General features: G+C 38.6%; 2 protein-coding genes across 4 annotated transcripts in view; one reads left to right on the top strand and one right to left on the bottom strand.

Moving 5' to 3' along the window:
* Positions 1-3,483: 3,483 nt before the first annotated feature.
* Positions 3,484-15,195, bottom strand: ddx1 (DEAD (Asp-Glu-Ala-Asp) box helicase 1). Its single transcript, XM_036582329.1, has 26 exons — positions 14,886-15,195; positions 14,739-14,790; positions 14,046-14,109; positions 13,935-13,964; positions 13,242-13,338; positions 12,941-12,988; positions 11,877-11,960; positions 9,855-9,938; positions 9,685-9,761; positions 9,501-9,573; positions 9,306-9,382; positions 8,752-8,866; positions 8,516-8,654; positions 8,364-8,424; positions 7,447-7,545; positions 6,780-6,869; positions 6,506-6,694; positions 6,267-6,318; positions 5,976-6,122; positions 5,787-5,878; positions 4,905-4,977; positions 4,688-4,760; positions 4,541-4,583; positions 4,365-4,460; positions 4,063-4,183; positions 3,484-3,858 (listed from the first exon to the last, which is right to left on the bottom strand). The coding sequence occupies exons 1-26, from the start codon at positions 14,899-14,901 to the stop codon at positions 3,728-3,730; spliced, it is 2,223 nt and encodes a 740-aa protein (XP_036438222.1). The 5' UTR covers positions 14,902-15,195; the 3' UTR covers positions 3,484-3,727.
* Positions 15,196-15,997: 802 nt separating this feature from the next.
* nbas (NBAS subunit of NRZ tethering complex) overlaps positions 15,998-20,452 on the top strand; it is a 296,070-nt gene continuing 291,615 nt past the window's right edge. For all 3 annotated transcript variants that reach the window (XM_036582328.1, XM_036582327.1, XM_036582326.1), the window contains exons 1-4: positions 15,998-16,118; positions 16,403-16,454; positions 17,610-17,646; positions 17,936-18,013. In XM_036582328.1, coding sequence (XP_036438221.1) covers positions 16,026-16,118; positions 16,403-16,454; positions 17,610-17,646; positions 17,936-18,013 — 260 coding nt within the window. In that variant the 5' untranslated portion in view covers positions 15,998-16,025. The remainder of the gene's footprint in view (positions 16,119-16,402; positions 16,455-17,609; positions 17,647-17,935; positions 18,014-20,452) is intronic.

Genomic DNA, 20,452 nt, shown 5'->3' with positions numbered 1-20,452 from the left:
CCAACATGTACATTGTTATATGTAAATGCACAGCCTTTGGTTCCTATCACCACCTGTGAGTGCATTTACATGCACTTAATAACGGACAACTAGGTCCAATGTGTTTTTATTGTGAAACTGATATAAATGTTTAAAATAATGAGTATATATGTTCATATGTGTTATGATGCACCATTAAGGTCTTTAATTCCACAGACGTTTGTGTGCTGGCTCTAGCAGCACATTATAAATAAAAAAAGTTATTATTTAGTTCAGGGTGTATTACTGTAAGCAGTTTGAAGTAGCCTAATGTAGCCCTTTAAAATCTACATTTTAAAGAGCGGTTTTATCAGTAAGTTGTTCAACATGTTTACGTGCACTTTGGTAACCAGATAGTGGGAAAACTCCAGGTCCGAATGAGTCAGACAATCTGTTTTCTGCACTGCAACCCACCAGTAAACTTACAGCATAAGACATGATGCCTAAACGTTACATTAAGCTCAAACATAATGCCATGGCTTTTTTTTTTTAATGTTGAGTCACTTCAGTGGAAAATATTAATATAAATCATTAAGAAGATGAATATTCAAATTCCTAATTTTGTCAATCATTTAGTGAGTTTCAGGATCGCTCCAGAAGTGTTTTGTTCTCACAGACGTTACACGCTGCTTGCTGTTTCCGGGACAGTGGTGTCTTTGTGCACATGGGCAGACTGAGCAAAATGAAAGAAATCAGAGTATCTATACACTGAAAAACCCAAACACTAAGCCAAAATACAGGTCTCTTCTAGAAATCTGATAACAGCCTTAATCCAATCTAGAAAAATGGAGTATGCTGTTTACAGGACTATTTGAAAAATCAGATAACTGCCAAAATCCGATAATGATCGTATTATTGGTGTGCATGTCAACACACTCATTATAAAGAAATTAGAGTTGGGAAATGTCTCTACGTCTCAAACCAAGCCACTCTGAATGAGTTTTACTTATATCTCAAGAAATACTGAGCTAACTGAAGTTTTCATGTTCAAATCATTAAGTTCAAACTGCTTTCAGATAGAAATTTGTGATGCGCAGGCAGGTTGGCTAGCAAGGTACGCATACATATGAATTGAGGGAAAATTGTTGATTTAAGGCAGGGGTGTCCAGTTATCCACAAAGGGCCGGTGTGGTTGCAGACTTTTATTCCAACAAAGCAGGAGCTCAGGCGATCAGTTGTTCGAAGACTGAGCAACTGATTAAACAAGTGGAATCAGGTGTGCTCCTACTAGTTTGGAGCGAAAACCTGAAGCCACCCCGGCCGCTTGTGGATAAGACTGGACACACTCCAATAGCCATGGCCAACTTATTCAACAACACCTCCGTAGATAGTCTTTTGAATGCCTATAAAAGTCCATGCTGAAGTTTTGGAAGCTGTGCTAGGGTCTTGTAGAAGGTCGAGAGAGTGTCTGGTGTCACTGTCTGAGTTTAAAATAAGACAACAAAATAAGACTAACACACACGCCTGCAGCTGCAAACCATTTTCTCCTACCAGAGCTTCTTTTCAGAGGCCAGCAATGTGGCGCATACCCTCACATACAAACAGTTATTGAAGTTACATAACAGACACAGAACGCGAGAGAACGGTCTGCAATTTATCCCTGCAGGGATGAACTGATTGATTCAGAAGTGGATAACTGTACAGATCAATAGCAGGCAAGGCATTCTGCATGGGTGTTCTCAGATGTCTTCAATACGTCCTGTTATTTTCTACATTACGCTGTTACATAAAGCCATCGGGTTCAGCTTAACCTGTCTGTGTGTGTGTGGTCTTGTGCGTGTGATGCGAGTGTGTGTGTGGATTAGTGTGAATTGCAGGTTCCTCACACCCACTGCTGCTGGCTTGGGCTAAATTACAGAGCAGAGTCTTCCTCAGTATGTGTACGAGACTGCGACAGGGCACTGCCTCACATCAACATGGCTGAGCCGGGTCACCCCACACAGTGCGGGGCTTGTTGACTTTAGCATGAAGGATGCTCACCATCATCAGTTTCTTTCTGACTTCTTTTAATTATTCAGAAGGCACTCTATAGTGCATGGATGGCATCAGGGTACTTTCCCACTCGCTCAACAACAGGACCACCCTCCGTCTCACTCCTCTCAGACAAGGGAGCCCTCTAGAGACAGCATGAGGAAACGCATGTGGTGATAGCAGCGTAATAAGGTACCTACATTTTAACCCTAAGTTAATGTTGTATGCAAAAATGTTAAACACCCCCAATCATATTGATTTTTGTTTATTTACTAGGTGAAAATAAGTTTGCTCCTCTACAGGAAACAAACTTAAATACTGCTCATTAATGAAAAAAAAAAGCCGAATTAAACAGCAAAATACAACATACAATACAAAATGTGCCATAACTTTTGTATAGGCCTCATTGTATGTTCCATTCCCCCTAATATGTTAACCAATATGTTAAATAAACAGTAACTGTACATTAAAATGTGCATCCTTTGTTGATCATATGCACTTTTTAAACTTGGAAAATCAACAAAACATGACATTTGGCTAGGGCGCACAAACTTTTGCATGTGATTGTACATAAACACATAGCCATTTATGTAATTAATTATACTTACATTCTATGTATATTCTGGCAGGTTAGAACCTGCACTTACAGGAGCCCTCTAGAGGAAGCATTTAGTAAATCATATGGCAATAACACAATAAGTAACATTACATTATTATGTACATTATTAACCCTAAGAAGTCAAACATTATTATTGCATTGTTGTATTATAGATTTGCTATTTTAAGCGTAATTATATAAATACAGAGTTATTTATGTAGTATATGTTCTGGCAGGTTAGAATGTGCACTTAGAACTTTTCTGTTTGATGTCAAAAAATGCCAAAAAACATGGCAAAAATGTACAGAATGTTTTTTTTCTGTGTATGCATATAAATAACTTAATAAAAAATAAATCACAATAATATTGAAATATCTCCTCTTCTACTTAGGGACTTTTAATTACACACTTGGACAGAATGTCTCTGTTTCAATGAGCCACAGGCTGAATATAATAAATATAAAACTAATTAAGACATATTTGCTATCCTTACCAATGACTTGAGAGTTAAGAGTTTAAGAAACTTTTAAGACTAACCTACAAAAATTAGTCTCACTTTATTTGAATAGCCCCAAATAGCTTATATCTACAGATGTTCAATTTCTTAAACTTTTTGTTGAAAGTCAGCAGTCAACATTGTTGGGGTTAGGCTTACTACTAGTTAGGCTTAGGATCAGGGTGTGGGTTAGGTTTAGGTTTTGGGTTAAGGTTAGCGTTATGGTTAGATAAAGGTTTAGGTTAAATGAAGCTGAATTTAATGCAAGATAAGCATCTTCGAATCATCTACAGTGGGCTATCCAACTAAAGAGGCACCACAAAACATGCTGGCTTTTAACGTTTGTGAGGCAATACATGAAAAATAAACTGTAATGGCTAAATGATCACACAGCTAATGCTTTACTTTGTGCAATAACCTTTTACTTTAGGCGCAACATAAAACAAAAAGGGTCCTGTTTAAGGACTAACACTTTTTTTTTATGAGAAATGATTCATAACATTTAACCAATTCCAGATGTGTTCATGCAAGCAAATTTAAACAAAAACCTAACAAAAATAGCTCTTAATTTAGTGTCTGAATTCACTTCCTTCTGGAACTTTGTAGATACTAATGTATTACTGCGCTGATGTGAGAAAGGCTGGTCAGAAAGCTTTGAAGAGCTGGTTGGGTAGGTATCCCAGGTGCAGGAAAGAGGTCTGCGCCTCACGCTCAAGATTAGCCAGTTCTTGTACAGTGGGGGCCAGTACGTCAACATGTCCCTTATAGAGGCCACCTGAGAGAGAGGGAAGATTAGAGATATGACAGATATTATTAAAAAATTATAAGCTTCCATACTGCAAATGTGGTTACTGTCTGGTTCATTTAAATTACAATACTGTGTATAGTTCCAAGGCTGGAAGCAGAATCATATGTTCATGTGTGTAATAAGACGGAATGGCTGGCTAACTGAGACAGAAGCAGACAGACAGATACACACCTCCTGCAGCTCTGCGTTGGCCGTAGGTGACCTTGCCATCGAATTCATCCACAGGCACTTTCATGTCAGGCTCACACTGAGTAATGGTGCATTTCAGGTGCTCCTCAATTTCTCCCAAGAGCTGAACACAAAGACAGCACACACAACTGTTTAGCTAAACCTGTGGGCTTTTCCACTTTACACAGACAGCTCAACCAAACTGTACCAATAAGGTGAAGACTGACTAAATGAAAGACATCAGCTTAGCATGGTTTTGCTAGGCTTTCGCTTTACATATTAAATAAGCACAAGATTCTACTTACCTCTTTTTCATTGTACCATATTGTACAGCCCCCATCCTCCTTCAGTCGGGTGTTATAGCAGCCGCGACCTCTGTTAGGACAAACGTGGTACCACACCTACACACACAAACTCATGGGTCATCACATTTTTTCATCATATTTCCAACATTTTCATTTCAGAACTTGTTTGTTTTTACCTTTTCCTTTTCCATGGCAACCAGGGAGACGGCTAGTCCCATCCTTCAGAAAAACAGACACATCATAAAAGGCAGAAAGACACAGTCTCACTGTGTCATGACTCCAAAGCTGGAAAGGAAAGTAATAGTACAACATATGGAGTTTACCTCTCAGCTCTGCCAACTCTTCCGATGCGATGCACGTAATTCTGTTTCTCATCTGGCAGAGTCACATTAATCACTGCCAAAAAAACAGACACACTGTGGTTTAGCTGAGGAGATCTTGGAGTGCACGAGAGGAGATCATGGAGTGCTGCATCCTAGATCATTAGGCTGCATCCTAAGCTGGGTGTGGCTTTGATGTATTCTGGGCCTCATCACTTACCATATGGAACGCCATGGACGTCGATTCCTCTGGCAGCCACATCTGTGCAAATCAAAAACCGCACCTCACGTTTCTAAAGCAAGAACAAATGTAGTTAGTCCTTCAAGTCTTTTTTTAAGTACCTCATCATAAGAGGTCAAGGTACATGTCCACTACTCATTAAGGCTGTAACAATACACACACAGTAGCATTCAAATTTTGACATCACTGTTTTCAATAATATAAATCTAATTTTATTTTGCAGATGCACGTATATAATGGCTCTAATATGATAATATTATCGTGGAAACTGTAAACAGTTGTTGTAATGGAATTGCAGACGTTAAAATAATAAAAGAAAGTTAAAAGCTAATTATAGATAATAACCTACAGGTGTTCTTCAAATACCAGAAATATTGAATAAACAAATTAAAAAATACTTTTTTATAAAAATACCTTCCAGGCTTTTATATAACATTTAAAGCTACAATGTATTCAACCATTACTGTATCAAAATTACAAACAAAGAATGTTTTAATAAAAACAAAGAATATCAACATGACAAGTGACTTCTGAATGGTAATGTATTTTCAGGTTCAGCATGATCAGCAATTCTGATATCAAGATTCAATTTAATTTCTGATGTGTTAAAAATGTCTTGTTTCTTCAGAGCTCTAATTTTATACTACTACTACTGGCTTCACTCAGAAACATATTTCAAAACAAAAAGTAGCATGTGCATAATAGTGATCTTGTACAACAAAACAGTTGAGCTTTAAACAATACAGCCATACTTAAGATGGTAAATAAGAGATGCTCGGAATAGAGCAAGGAGTATATCGGCAATACATTGTTTCAGGGATTCATTTTGTTCTCTTTTAGACACTGTTCTGAAACTGTTACCTTGAACCTGTCCAAGTTGTATTTACGCTCATTCGGCTTCCTGTCACCATGGAGACATACACATGAGAACTGATGTCCTTTCTTATCAGGACCTAAAGAGACAGCATTCAGTAAGCATGTTGGTTTCAGTTCTTAATGTACTTGAGCACACAAGTATTTAGCTCTGACTGCATGCGCAAATGGCTTCACCTCCTCCTTGCTGGATAAAGTACTGCTCCATGTTATCACAGTCGATCTTTGTCCTGCAGAAGACGATGGCCTGGTCCATCTTGTGCTCCTTGATGGCCCGCACTGTGTACTCTCCCTTCAGGATCTTTATGGCTTCTGACCACATCTCTGCCCCGTCCAAAACAACAGGCTTACATTAGAATTACAGGGAAGCATTGGAACAGTGTTCACAGTACACCTACATGTACACAGCTAAAAAACTCCAGCCATTTGTTTTTCAATGTTACATATGTTAATTCAAGCGATTACTACCTGGAGTATTGGCGCCTGGCCTTGTGTTATCTTTGGCATGAACTTCATCAGTCTGTAACAAGTAAAAACACAATATAAACATCCTCTAAATCAACATACATGAGCAAATATGAATATATAAATAAATACACCAAAGCTTATGAGGGCATTTGGGTGGATAGCTTTCAGTCCAAACTGAAATAATTTAGGGTTTGAGCTTTTACCCTTTGCGACAAAGTTTGTAATTTGGGTAAGTTTACCCTAATGTGGCTTTTGCCAAGTCTCTCCCAGAGCCGGTCACTTTTGGGGTTGACTGGCACCACCACATGATGGACAGTCTCTGGGACAGAGTCCTCTCCCTTCAGGTCCACCCAGGTGGGAAAGTGCATGATCTTCTCCGACAGCTTCTTCACGTCGAATGAGTGCAGCGTAGCCGAACACACAATGACCTACAGCACACACAGAAAAACAAGCTCTAGACAGTTCTTGTGCTGTAACATTAGCTTATGAATGACCAGCTATAGAAGTATTTACCTGTAGTCTCTTTCCATCTGAGGTCACCTGAGGGATCTTGTTGTAGACCCTCATGATGAAGTCAGTGTACCCAGCTGTGAGGAGACCATCCTGGAGAGAAAATTGGGAGAAGTGTGAGGACTTTTATTTTTTATTCTACATCACACACAACACCACAGTAGACATTTCTGAAAATAATGTGTTTAATATGGCAAAACTAGTACAAAACATTAAAGGGGCACTCTGACCAAAATAAAAACGTAACCATTGCTACATCCGTAGTAAACACGGCTAGTCATGTGTTCAGTGGTGCCACAACAGTCTACAGACTTAAAAGAAAACCACCTTCTAATGACATATCTTGAAGGTGGAAGGAACTGCTAGTTGAGGGCAGGAAGCCAGCTGGCTATAGCAGAAGGAAGGGACTGCTAAGATGACGAATATCTTGTCTGTATTCATTAGGCTCTTTATTCTGAATTGGGATTCTGAATGGTTGTATGGTGTATTTGCACAATGCATGCTGGGTATTGTAGTGAGAGAACACTAATGGACGAAAAGAACAAAAAGGATACAAAATTGTAAATTACTGTGACAACACACGAAATGCTAGTTTTAGTTCTGGGGATGCTGATTTAACACTAATGGTGAATTCCTGCACAGACCATTGCTTGTATACACTTCTACATACACACTCATCCAGAACCAGGAAGCGGACTTGGGACAGATCAAGCTTCCCTGTGGATATGAGATCATCCAGTCTGCCAGGTGTGCCCACCACTATATCAACCTGAGAAAGAGCGAGAAAGAGTTTAAGAAAACCCCAGCATTATGAGAAATGCATACATTGCTAAAACTTGGTTACTGAATTCCATCCTTTAGTGTTAATTTACTGAGTACATTCAATCTGTCTTCCAACTAATTTATATGAATACAATCATTTACACAAATATTTCATTTATATTTGGCTCACTGTAGTAGTTGGTCGCATGATCAAAAATTCATTTAATTAAAATTTCTGATGGTTTTGTTGTGTATCATGGGATATACAGCAACCGGCCACTTTATTAAGTACATCTACCTTGTATCTACACTCCACTCACCATATAGGTGCACTTTGTAGTTCTACAATTACAGACTGTAGTCCATCTGTTTCTCTCCATATTCTGTTAGTCCCCTGCTCAGTTCTTCAATGGTCAGGACCCCTACAGGACCACCACAGAGCATGTATTTTTGGGTGGCGGATCCCTCTCAGCATTCTCTGCATTGACTTTGAATGGGTGGTGGTGTGTTAGTGTGTGTTGTGCTGGTCTGAGTGGATCAGACACAGCAGTGCTGCTGGAGTTTTTAAACACCTCATTGTCACTGCTGGACTGAGAATAGTTCACCAACCAAAAATATACAGCCAACAGTGTCCTGTGGGCAGCGTCCTGTGACCACTGATGAAGGACTAGAGGATGACCAACACAAACTGTGCAGCAACAAGTGAGCCATCATCTCACTTGGAATAAATGTAGATACATGGAGGTGTACTTAATGTAGTGGCCAGTCACACACACACACTTGAGGAAGAACTGGTGCAGTGTCCACTACTACTTTATTGCTTACCCCGCTTTCCAAAATAGAGAGCTGTTCTTTGGCTGCCACTCCTCCAATGATCAGCAAATCTCTGTAACAACAATCCATGCTCAGTCAGCTTTGAGCAATTTCACCCTGCAAAATGACAAAACTGTCTTTTTTAACTGTGCCTTGTTGCTCACCGTAGTTTGGGGCTGTCCACATATTTCTTAAACTGGTTGACGTTGTTCAGGGTCTGCTCAGCCAGCTCTTTCGAGGGTTCGATGATGAGAGCTCTGGGAGCACTGGAGCTGGATTTAACCTGGCTCACAGTGGCACTGCCTATAATCAGCACCAACACCTCCACATTAATAAACACATGTGACCACACACCTGCTTGGCCTACTTTAGCTAAGGATTACAAAAGGAAACAACTCACCGGTTTGGGTTGTTTTGACCACATGGCCATCTGGTGCTTGGTCCAGGGCCTTAAAGCCCTCTTTGGGGGCATTTTTAAAAGGTTCTCCTCCAAAGTTAAACTTCAGTTCGGCATTCTGGTCATTAAAGGAAAACACCAATGAGTTGGAATTTGTGGTCAATATGCTGTAAGTATAAACGTTGAGTAAATATCCATGGGACTCATTTTTTTTAGAATTAAAAAAAGCTTTTATTATAATTTGCCAAAGATAAAAAGATAAATGACTTTAATATAGTTTGTAGCCATGTTATAATAAAATATATAATAAAAGCTTTTTAATTCTTAATTCTGCTATGGATAATCATTTTTGTTCATAATTTTGAACCAGGGCCTGACCGATATATTGGTTTGCCGATGATATTGATAATACAGTTGCATAATGCAATGTTTACACCCTGAATGGTACTGTTTTCTACAGCTATAGTTTTATGCATGTTTAGGGATAATTTAAACTCAAATCAAAGACTTAAGGCTAAGTGCCTGTTAATTAATGCCAAACGGTTGGCTCCTGTTACCTTGAGCACACAAGAGGCAAAGAATGGCTGGCTTTTCATGTGCTGGGGAATCTCAAAAGCCAAGCCCAGATCATTACCTGCAAAATAGACCAAAGTTCAGAGACACAGTAACACAATGGCAACATTTAATATGACTCACACACCAGTGCTGAAGACAAGGACTAAATGATTCTGACTGAGCGATAGTGCACATACCATTTTTGGAGAAAGACACATGCCCCTTTTCCAGGTCTAGGTAGCATCCGATAGTGTCATGCATAGTGAACTCCTGTTAAAAACACACACAAGGAATGTTCCCAAAGCAACAATGTGGCATTCAAATGAAAGAAGTGCCATGGATGACACTCTATACTTTCAAAATACTTCTTTGCTAGCTTACCTCTCCGTAACTGTCAAACTGCTTATTATGGGATTTTTTTCCTGTGCCTCCAAAGCCAAAACCATACTTGTCCGTACCTGATGCAGTAAATGCACGATTATGACACTGAATCAATTCAAGTAGGATTTCAGTGAAATCTCACACACAGAGATGGACAGTGGGGAACATACCCAAGTCCAACGCAGCCTGGCTAGTGGACCAACCAATTCTACACAACCCCTGGTCTTGGCAGGTGACTTCGTAGTAATATTTCCCTAAGAAAGAAAGTAATTGATTCCTTAATAAAGATGATCTTGGTCATATTACCACAGTAATAAATAGAGTGAATCTTATATAACACGCAACACACAATATTTCATATTGTCGTAACTTCACTGAATAAATGCTTTAAGTTAGGGGTGTCAAACTCAACCACTACAAGGGCCATATTAAAAAAATGTCAACAAATCCATGGACCGGAGAATGACAATGTTTTTATTTCAGTTTTAAATAACATGTTGTTATAACATGGCCATTGCTTATTCAAAATAGACCAAAACGTCAACTGCAAAATATAGGCACTTGTAGTAAACCTTGAAATATTTATAAAAGCTTTTTAAAACCTAGCTATTTGCTTGATCTAGACACCCGACACAGGTTCAGGTTCGTTGATTCATGGGTTCAGTTTCTGAGCTGCTAAGTGTTTAAAGTGTTTATATTGGCTGAACTGCACCTGAAATGCAGCTAGTGTGTGGATGATATGACTGGTGTTGTAGAACTGTGTTAAACACTGTCCCATAGAGTGTTGCTGGGGAAGGGGGGTGGGAGCGCATGTTATGTTGCAGTGCATGAAGGGAACTGTAGTACAGCGCATTGTGAAATGGACAACATATGGGCATTGTGTTTGACATATGGGCTTTAAGTGGACAAGGCTGGAAAAAATTTGACCTCTAGGACAGTGGTCACCAACCCCGACCTGGAGATCTACCTTCCAGCAGAGTCCATCTCCAACCACATTCTGCTACACTTTCTCCAGCTAGTTAGCTTCTTCAGAAGTTTGCTGCATTAGATGCAATAGTGCTGGGACTAAACTCTGCAGGAAAGTAGATCTCCAGGAGGAGGGCTGGTGACCCCTGCTCTAGAATAATAACCTCTTGAATAGAAAGTAAGTGAATTCATGTGTTCCATTCTTCTACCTGCCCTGCTACATAACTCAAAAAACTGATCAAAAGAAATCACAGAAAAGTAAAGGGGAGAATCTTTGAGTTGACTGAATGAATTAGATTCACGATTCACTGGTTTCTCGATTTGCCTCTCGAAAAACAATTAAATTTGACACACAACACAGCGATTCAACTGAGCAATTTAAGCTACTTTAGTGTTATGATGCACTAGAAGTATTTCTAGTATTGCTAAAAGACATCCTCTAATATTTCTCAGACTGATTAAGTTGAATTACTTAAGTAATGTTTTTTTTTGGAACAAGGTCATTCCAAAGGAACATGCTCCAAATAAGCTGATACCAGGATCTCTTACAATAACGATATTGTACGGCGCCTCTGCAGCCGTCCGTTCAGTTGTTATGTTTGGTTTATTTATGAACAGCAGTAGTTTGCAAAAAAATCTTGCTCTTTGTGCCCTTTGTTATTTGCATGCATAGTTAACTCGTTTGAATGCTGTCCGCGCCACTCCTGCTGTAAGGCACCGAAGTCAGAGGAAAATGACTCATCCCTCTGTGCTGGTGGGTCTGTGTGAAATGTACTGGTTTAAACAAGTTTATCTTGTCAATAAATTGCAATTCATGCATTTTTTAAGCATTTGAAATTCAATATCTGACCATCTTAAACAATTTGATCCTATTGGTCTTCTTTTCGATGCAGGTGCATTGGGAGGAATTATAATGAATGCATCAAGAATAATAATTATCAAGGATCAAAATAAACAAACCGCTGTCCAGGAAAGCATTCTATTACCAAATAGCTCCCATAGTTTTGTCATTGACTTTGATTGTTTAATCCATATGTTCAATAATTATATAAAACTATAAAATCTGTGTTGTTTGTTATATATGACTCAGATCATGTCTCAGAAGTCAATGATGCAGAAATGCAAGTAATTCTAAAGAGTTTACAAACTTTCTCAGAACTGCAGTGCATTTCTTTTGTTCTTCCTGCAAAGATAACTGTTTAAAAGTGTTTGAGAAGACAGCTCACCCTTTGTCACAGCCCTGGTGGAGCGACAGCCATGCCATTCCTTAAACTCTCTGCTCTGGCAGCAAAGACCATCAGGACCGATAGCTGGAGAACAAAGTGTTTTTTTTTTAGTGCACATAAAGGCTTGGTCAATTTCTTAGACATGGACTAACCCTACTCCTGGACCAAACTGCTATGCCACAAGTGATTCATCATTGAAAATCTTTATAGTCTAGACTGGGCCCAGGAAACCAGCCAGGACTGTTTCAGTTGTGTTTGTCAGTTTCTGTGTGAGTGATATTTGTTTTCAACAATTTCAACAGTGACACTGGCCCTTATTCAAGATTATGCATTTTGTATGACGAAGAAACATGCAGAGCGCAAAAACTGAATTACATATCATTTACATGAAGCATGCCCTAACTCATGCAGATGCTTCAGTAGGGAGCCAACTGAACAACAGCATTTAGTGGCTCGTGAGCCAATGGCTGTGCTAGTAGGAGGGGTCTAATCAAACTTTACAGAGTTAAAATTAACTGGAAAGAATAAAATATAGATAAACAAAAGATCTTCAACTTTTTAAGCAGAATGATGTGATTTTACTGATTTTTCTGCACTAGTTGGGTTTATTATATTGTTTATTTTATGGGCAGTGTCAGTAATACAAAATAAAAGCACAGTCTAACATATATTTGGTTATTTTAATGTGCAGGTAAAATAAGCATAGCACCCACTTTTGAACGGGACTGTCATGCTCACAAATTATTAATGTTGTTCTTTTTTTATAATTATTGGCATTATAGATGGCTTTGACAACATTTTTGGTCAGTTAACCACATGTAAAGCATTTTTTCATGTTGTTAAACCAATATGCTCAAATTTACACACACAATCCAACCACATGATCGCACAGATATGTCAAAGATGAAACTGATTAATTATGTGAAATTTACATGCACTCATTTTACGATTACATTTGACCGCATGCAACTTTGATAAATAAGGGCCACTGTGGTAAAAGATCAGATTAAATGCATCATAAGAACATAAATGACACTGATTTAACTTTGACGTTCAAAACTTACCAAATGCTGGGCTTCTGTCGTATGGGTTCATCTGCCATTTATTAAATACTGCAATGAAGAATGCCAAGGAAAAATGGAGGGGTAGAGAGAGAAAGAGGGAGGGAGAGAGAGAGAGAGATAACATTTAATAGAGAGAGAGAGAGAGAGAGAGAGAGAGAGATAACATTTAATAGAGAGAGAGAGAGATAACATTTAAACACAGACTCTGACTTTATGCTTACTCATGATGGTGCCATCACTAAGTGACATGATGTCTGTATGTAAATGTCAGCTGATGGTTGTGTTTGTGTAACTAGCTTACTTGCTCCCCCTGTCTTCACTGCAGCACGACCCTTTTTCCCCTCCTGCTGATCCTTCAGAGTCTCATACACGATCTGGATCACCGGGATGCTGAACGCCTACAAGGTGAACATCATGAAGAAGTGGCTCAGAACTCTGGAAATCAGGAAATACTGTGCTCTCCACGGTTTTGAATTAATTTGATAACCGTGAATGCTAGGACATGAAATTGTGTATTAAGCAGAGCTGGTCAATATGACAAATGTTATATAATGTTTACATCAAAAAGTTCTCACTATAAAAGTCATGAATTTAATTTTTTTCTGACATCTGACAAGCTGGAACTGAAAAAGTAGTGCCACATATTTAAAAACTACTGCCAAAAACTACAAATACAACTATTTCAACTATTATCAAACATTTTACACTGTAATGCACTAAAACCAATTAAACAGGGCTAATTATGCTCTCTTTGTAATCAAAGTAGTAGTTTAAAAGTGTTTTTAAGTACTGATGATATCCTCAGTATGCTCAGAAAAGCATATGGTGACATATCGTGACGTAATTTATCACAATAACGGTAAACATTGTCTGTCATATTGACCAGCTCTAGTATTAAGGTGACCATTATAGCCTTAAATACATAGCCAGGTATGTGAACAGTGCAAAGACAATGAAGCTATAGAGTATAGTGTTTGTGTATGTTTAAACTTACCCCAGTTTTTCCACTCCCAGTCTCTGCAGCCTGTGGAAGACAAATGCTTGAATAGTGGCCATAAACAAGTACAAAGTTATGACACCTGACAACTTAAACAAATCCTCTTACCATAAGAACATCACCACCACCAAGAATCAGTGGAACAGACTCAGCTTGAATGTCAGTCGGCAACCTGGCAGGTACAGATGGGAGAGTTGGATTTATTATCATTGCTTTGCTTATGTTTATGTTCTTTGTATATGGTTATACTCCGAATGCCTGTTCACATCTAAACTGAATCGCAGAAATTTAGAAAAATCGGTGGAATTCCCCTTTAAATGCAACCTGCGCCTTTAGCCAGGGTACAACTGTGCTTTTTCACAGATGTCAGAGAGAACGGTTGGCTAAATGTGTTTAAGATCATCTTCACTGATCTGAAAGAGATATTCAATTGTATGTACAGCTACCTAATTGCAAGTAGCGATGGCTAAATTTTCAAACCAAGTGTTAAATAATAATATACAATAAAGAACATAGAAGCAGACAGTTTTACAAAGAATCGCTGACTGACGAATTTAGAAACGTTTCTGCTCCAACGTTACTCATATATCTGAAAGCTGGGTTTTTAAAAACACTGTTGTAGCATTACAGTATGATGCAAAGAATAATGCAAACGACGTAAAGGCTTTTACTAAACACCAAGTGCAATCAAAGTTGTCTCCAGTGAGAAAAATCTCAGAAAATTAATTTAGAGAAATCTGCTTGCGCCGCTACCCGGTTTGTGCTAGGTTAGCTAGCTCGCTAACATTAGCGTTCACTTACAGCCAGTCCATCTCTTCAACGGCCTGAGCAATTTCAGGCATCACGCCCATTTCTGCACAAAAAGACGGTTAAGAACACAGTTAAACGCTTCACCTCACGAGGAAGAAATCATAGCACGTTAACGGGAGAATAAGAACATTAATTTACCACCAAACGCAGCCATGTTCGCCCACTGAAACTGAGCCGATGAAACGTGTACAGAGCCCGACTCCTGTCAGGGCGCAGGCCAGTAAATAAGTCCGTGTAAATCGACTAACTGCTCCGTTCAGTTCCACCTGCTCTTGTACCGGCCAGCCGTGTCGCTTCAGTCTCTCATTTGCTAATGGAGGGACAATACATTATTTAACTATGCCCTTTTTCACATTTATTCACACTTTCATCAAAAATACTGGCGTTCACACTAAATATCTGTGCACGCTGTTAAGACAGTGAGAAATGCAAAGCTCGGTTCACTTTACCGAACCGATGCTTTAGCACTGTTCGTTTCAGTGAGTCAACCGCCCGATTCAATGATTGAGTGATTCACAAGACACGTCAACCAAATTCTCTCGTCGTCCATGTACGTTTCTAAACATTTGAAGGCCATTAACAAAACTCTCATTTGGGGCCTCCAGTTAAATTATTTCGCATGAAACGATAAAAAAAATAAATACTTAATTCATTCTAATCAGAGACAAAGTTAAAAAATAAATAAATTATAAGGCAAATACGAAAAAAACAACAACAATTAATTACATCAAAGGGACATAAAATATTTAACCAACCAAATAGGCTGTATAAATAAAATAAATAGATATTAAATAAAATAAAACAAATCTAAATAAAAGTTTTTTGTCAATATTAGATGGACACAAACGTCAAAAAACTAAAAACGTAAATGTTTTAATTAATATATGTTTAATTAATTGCATTATTATTATTATTATTGCATACAATATTATAATTATAATATATTATACTGAAGTATAACAATTGTTAACTGTTATAATTTAAAATGTAATGTAAAATTATTATTAGTATTGATACATACATTAATGAATTAATTTATGTATTATTAATAATAAAAAATAATGTTTTTTCTTCACAATTTTTCTTCTAAATGTTCAGTCTATTTAGATATATTGAATAGATGCTATAAAAATCTTCGATTCAGTTGAACTTGTGAATCGGTTCGACCGATTAGTTGAAAAGAACCGGTTCTGAAGAAATATTCGTTTGCTAGTTGGGCCTCGCTTCAAGTTGAGCCTCTGAGGGCACTGTAGAGTGACGTCGGCGTCTACTGACAACATGGCTGCAGATCTCAGTCTTGAAGAAGAAGAGGAGAATATTTTATACGATTTGCTCATTAACACCGAGTGGCCGGTGGAAACGGACACGCAGGTCTGTAGAGTTTGTGTTTATTGCTTTAAAAATGAACGGACTCGATGCTAAAGCGCTACGTTTCATGCTTGCCGGGGTGTTCAAAGTGCTCAAAGCCACGTAGCTCAAGTTGAAGTCTATGTGCTGTCAATGAGAGCATTAGCATTAGCTCAATGACTTTCTCTCAGTAATGTTAAGCAGAGTGGAGTGAAAATAGTTTATTTCTGCTAGGATAATGACTTGTTTACAGTAGCTTCTCTTATCTGTAACATCACTGAGTATTTTTATTTTTTTTTATTTTGCAGTTGCGTGGATTCAAAGAATACAGCTCCTCTCTTGTAGCCAAAGCTGTGACAGGTAAGCTGCAACCGTTGAATCCCTATATTGAGCAGTGTTTTTGTTTTGAATGAAAAAAATGGGTTCTTGTGTTTGTTGACACGTCGAATTTTTAAAGACAGAGGCTCAGAGGTGATGTGGCTTGTAACAGGACAGTTTTTGCTCTGCTAGGTCTCCTCCATCTGGACATGATACCGTTGTTAAAGCTTCTTGTGGGTTGTTTATTATTTTAAAGGCGATTTCCATTGTTGTTTTTAAACTTCTACGTAATTAAATGGATGAGATGTGAACAAAGTTTCTCTACAATGAACCACTTCACATGAAACCGCTCTGAATGACTGTTTACATCTCGAGGACTGAATTATTCATAAATGTAGAAAAATTGGTAAATTTCTTTAGTTTTAAAGGGGAATTCTTGCCTAAAACTAGCATTTGGTATGTTGTTGGTCATATTATGCTGTATTTCGTAGCGCAGCACTGCATCCCTCATCCTCACTGGTTTGACAGAATTAACGATCTTGTATGTTTTTGTGTTTTTGCCCATGAATGTTATTTTACTACAAAACCCATCCTGCATTATGCCAGTACCTCATGCAACCATTGGGAATCCCTCCAATGATAATACGGAAATCCTGACTGCTAGCCTAGCCACTGAAATAGATGCTAATAAATACAGACATCATATTTGGCTTCCGAGCAGTAACATTATTGGGCTTCCTTTTGCATGAGCCAGCTTGCGGGGAAGAAAGCCTGTACTTCAAGCAGTATACCATGTATTGGCTCTAAAGCTCTGGAAGTGTTTCAGAAGTTCCTCCCATCTTCAACATACATCATTAGAAGAGGATTTTGTCTTGTATACCGTTGCAAATACTAGATGGTCTACTTCTACAATGATGTCTACAGTGTTTTCTAAATACTACCTTTTAAGAACTTTTAAAAGGGTCATCAAAGCAAAATGTGAGCTTGGCGAAGATCAGAATCAGTTTATACTATAGATGTGTGACATACTCATTCATCTGAGGGCCTTCCTCAGAGGAAAATGAGATGGGGCAAGAGGAGGGATCTATTAGTGAATTTATCTCTTTATGTTTGTTATAATGTGCATATCTTGAATAAATATTTCAGTGCTGTATCAGTGATATGCTAACATAAAACATTTCTAATGATGTTTTCCAGGACCGTTCCGCTTCATTTTGCACTACCTTTGGTACAGGTAAGTTATTATCATCATCCACACCACCTGTCCGTATTGGTTAGGAGGTAAAACATTCCAATGTGTTGTAGGAAGCATTTAATTTAATAATTTAGCTTACTTTATGTCTTACAAATTTGAGTAGCCAGTTAAGCTCAACACTCAGAATCAAACACCAGTTTGGCTGAAGATATGGGTCTCATATTAACTGAATTAGGTTACTAATGTCTATGCGGATCTACAACATATGTCTGAGTCAATTGATGTTCATCTTTTTTCTTTCCAGTAAAAAAGTTCATTTGTGTTTCAGCCCCTCAAGCTCCTCCCTACCCCCTGGACTGGTGCGCCTAGCAGCAAAGCAGATCAACTGGCAACTGGTGCTAGCAAGGTGATGCTAATGGCTTTTGACTTGAATCGGTTTTTCAGGGCTAGCAGGGAGAATGTGCAGTACTGTGTGATGTGGGCTGCAGGCCTCATGCGGCAGCACTCATTATACTAACCACACGGCAGAAATTGATGGAGCGCGAGGGTGAGCACTTGCTTGATGAGGCCTGTGCTCCTGCAGGTGCTCTGCTGATGCATTAAATAGTACCTCAAAGGATCATTAGCTCGACGCTGCTACAGGGTTTAAGAAATAAAGTGTCTGTCTGCTGCTGCTGCTGATGTCTCACTTTGCATGCTGTCTTTTGTCTGAGTTTACAGATCTGCAATAAACTTTGCTGCTGTTTCTTTTATCCAAATAGAGAACCAAAATAGTTCAGTTTTACAGTCACTGGCCACTTTATTAGAAACACCTACTAGTGTACAGTTTGAGATTGTAGCTCATCCTTTATGAGTGGTCAGTTTCTGAACACAGAGCTGGATATGTGTGGGCGGTGGACCACTCTTAACCTAGCAGTTCCATGAACATGTGTAAAAACTCTACCAGCACCACACACACAGCAATGTTGGTGTTACTGCTGTGCTGAGAATGATCCACTGACCAAATAATATATGGTCAACAGTAGTCCTGTGGTCAGAAATTGATGTATGGTGTAGAGGGCAGAGATGTGGACTCGAGTCATATGACTTTAGACTCAACTCGAGAAAATCGAGAAAGACTTGGGCCTCGACCTCGACTTCAACACCAGTGACTCAGACTTGACTCTGACTTGAGTGTCATGACTCGGAAAGACTCGAGACTTTATTTTTCATGTAAATGCATTCATTACCTGCCGTAAAATGACTGAACAGCAACGTTGTCTGATGTCTGTTACTGTGTTTTTGATGGGTTTATTTTACTTTGGAACACGAGTGAAGCGTTAGAGCTCAAGTTCGCCTCCATAAGCTGGAAACAAGAGAAGCATCAACAGCATCAATGCGCCCTTGCTCAGCACTTCAACTCCACTCTTTCTGCAGAACCTTACCAGGCGAATTGACCATTTTCCTCATGGTAGCAAAGCAAAAGAAACACAGCTCTCACAGCTTATTCAACCGATTTTAACAACTTCTGCAGGTAAAACAAGCGCAACATTCACCATGAAGCTGAAGTTGACTTCTTATTCGCCAGCTTCTTATTGGAATTTGCTGTTCCACCTTAAATGGTGCAGCAGTCAGGCGCCGGAAGGTAACTGATACACCTTTCAAGGTGGAACGGAAAATTCAAATAAGATGCTGGCGAAAAAAAAACTCAACTACAGCTGCATTGAGCTACATTCACCATCATTTTGCTGTCTTTTCTGTAAACTTTGTTCAGGTCAGTCATTTTGGTTTCTGTTGTCATCTAAATTCCATTCAAACTAGTGGTTGTTTTTAGTTGGCTGAACTAGTTTTAGTGCTGAGCTAGTTTTTATTTTAATCTTGTGCACCCAGTGTTCAAGTCCAGTAGTACTTTTCAAATTCTTTTCATGTGTAGTGCACTTCTCTTTGCGTATACCAGTATGTCTGTCATGAATATCTGTGCACAATGGATTTTGTATTTTAGTCGGGGGGTAAAAAAATTATAATGATAATAACAAATTAATATACAGACATACGCTGATGAAGTGCTATCATTAAAAGACTATAGTACTGTTAGCGTTATTCATGAGGAATGAGACTGACTTGATTAGGACTATTGAATTGAGACTCGACTATCTTGACTTGGGACTTGATTCGGGACTTGATTGTGAAGACTTGAGACGTACTTGTTACTTGCAACTTAATGACTAGTTCCCACCTCTGGTAGAGGGGGGCTTAAAAGTTGTGAATGATGACAGATTGGCTACAGTGTGTAATTGTACATCTGTAGGGGTGGGCAATATGGCAAATTTTTTTAGCCTGTTGTACTAAATTATATCACAGTATACTTTTCTGAGCATGTCATGGATAGCATCAGTACCTAAAGAACACTGAAAAAAAAACAATACAGGGCAGCCAATCAGAACAGAGCTCATTAGCATATCAGTAAAATAAAAAGAAATAAAGATGAATAAAAAAAGAAATAAAGAGAGGATATAATATGGGCATATAGAAGTAAATTAGGACCCTTTTTGTGCATCAACCAACACAAAAATACAAGAAAAAAGAATGATATGGGCTCTTTTAACAGGTTTTGCTGGTATTAGAGAGCTGTACTGGAGGAGAATTCAAGACAGTGAAAGTGAGCTATTCAGCAGTGCTGAAATGTCGTGTAGTGAAATACCATCTGATTGCTAAATTTTAGATTTGTTCGCGTGAACAGTCAGACGTTCAGGCAAGCTGAGATTTGCTCTCACTCTTTGTTTCTTATGCAAATAGTGGGGCGAAGGAGAGACAGCAGGCTTTAATTAGCTATTGATTCGCAGAGGGAAGACATCGTTATATGTGT

This window comes from Colossoma macropomum, unplaced genomic scaffold (assembly GCF_904425465.1).
Source record: "Colossoma macropomum unplaced genomic scaffold, Colossoma_macropomum, whole genome shotgun sequence".
Taxonomy (NCBI): Eukaryota; Metazoa; Chordata; class Actinopteri; order Characiformes; family Serrasalmidae; genus Colossoma; species Colossoma macropomum.
This window is presented reverse-complemented; position numbering and strand designations above follow the sequence as displayed.

Excerpts from the sequence above, each read along its gene's own strand:
- ddx1 (XM_036582329.1), bottom strand. Across the intron at positions 6,870-7,446 it reads TCCTGGTTCTGGATGAGTGT|GATGGTCTCCTCACAGCTGG; the intron begins GTATGTAGAAGT and ends TTTTCTCTCCAG. Across the intron at positions 4,461-4,540 it reads TTGCCATGGAAAAGGAAAAG|GTGTGGTACCACGTTTGTCC; the intron begins GTAAAAACAAAC and ends TTGTGTGTGTAG.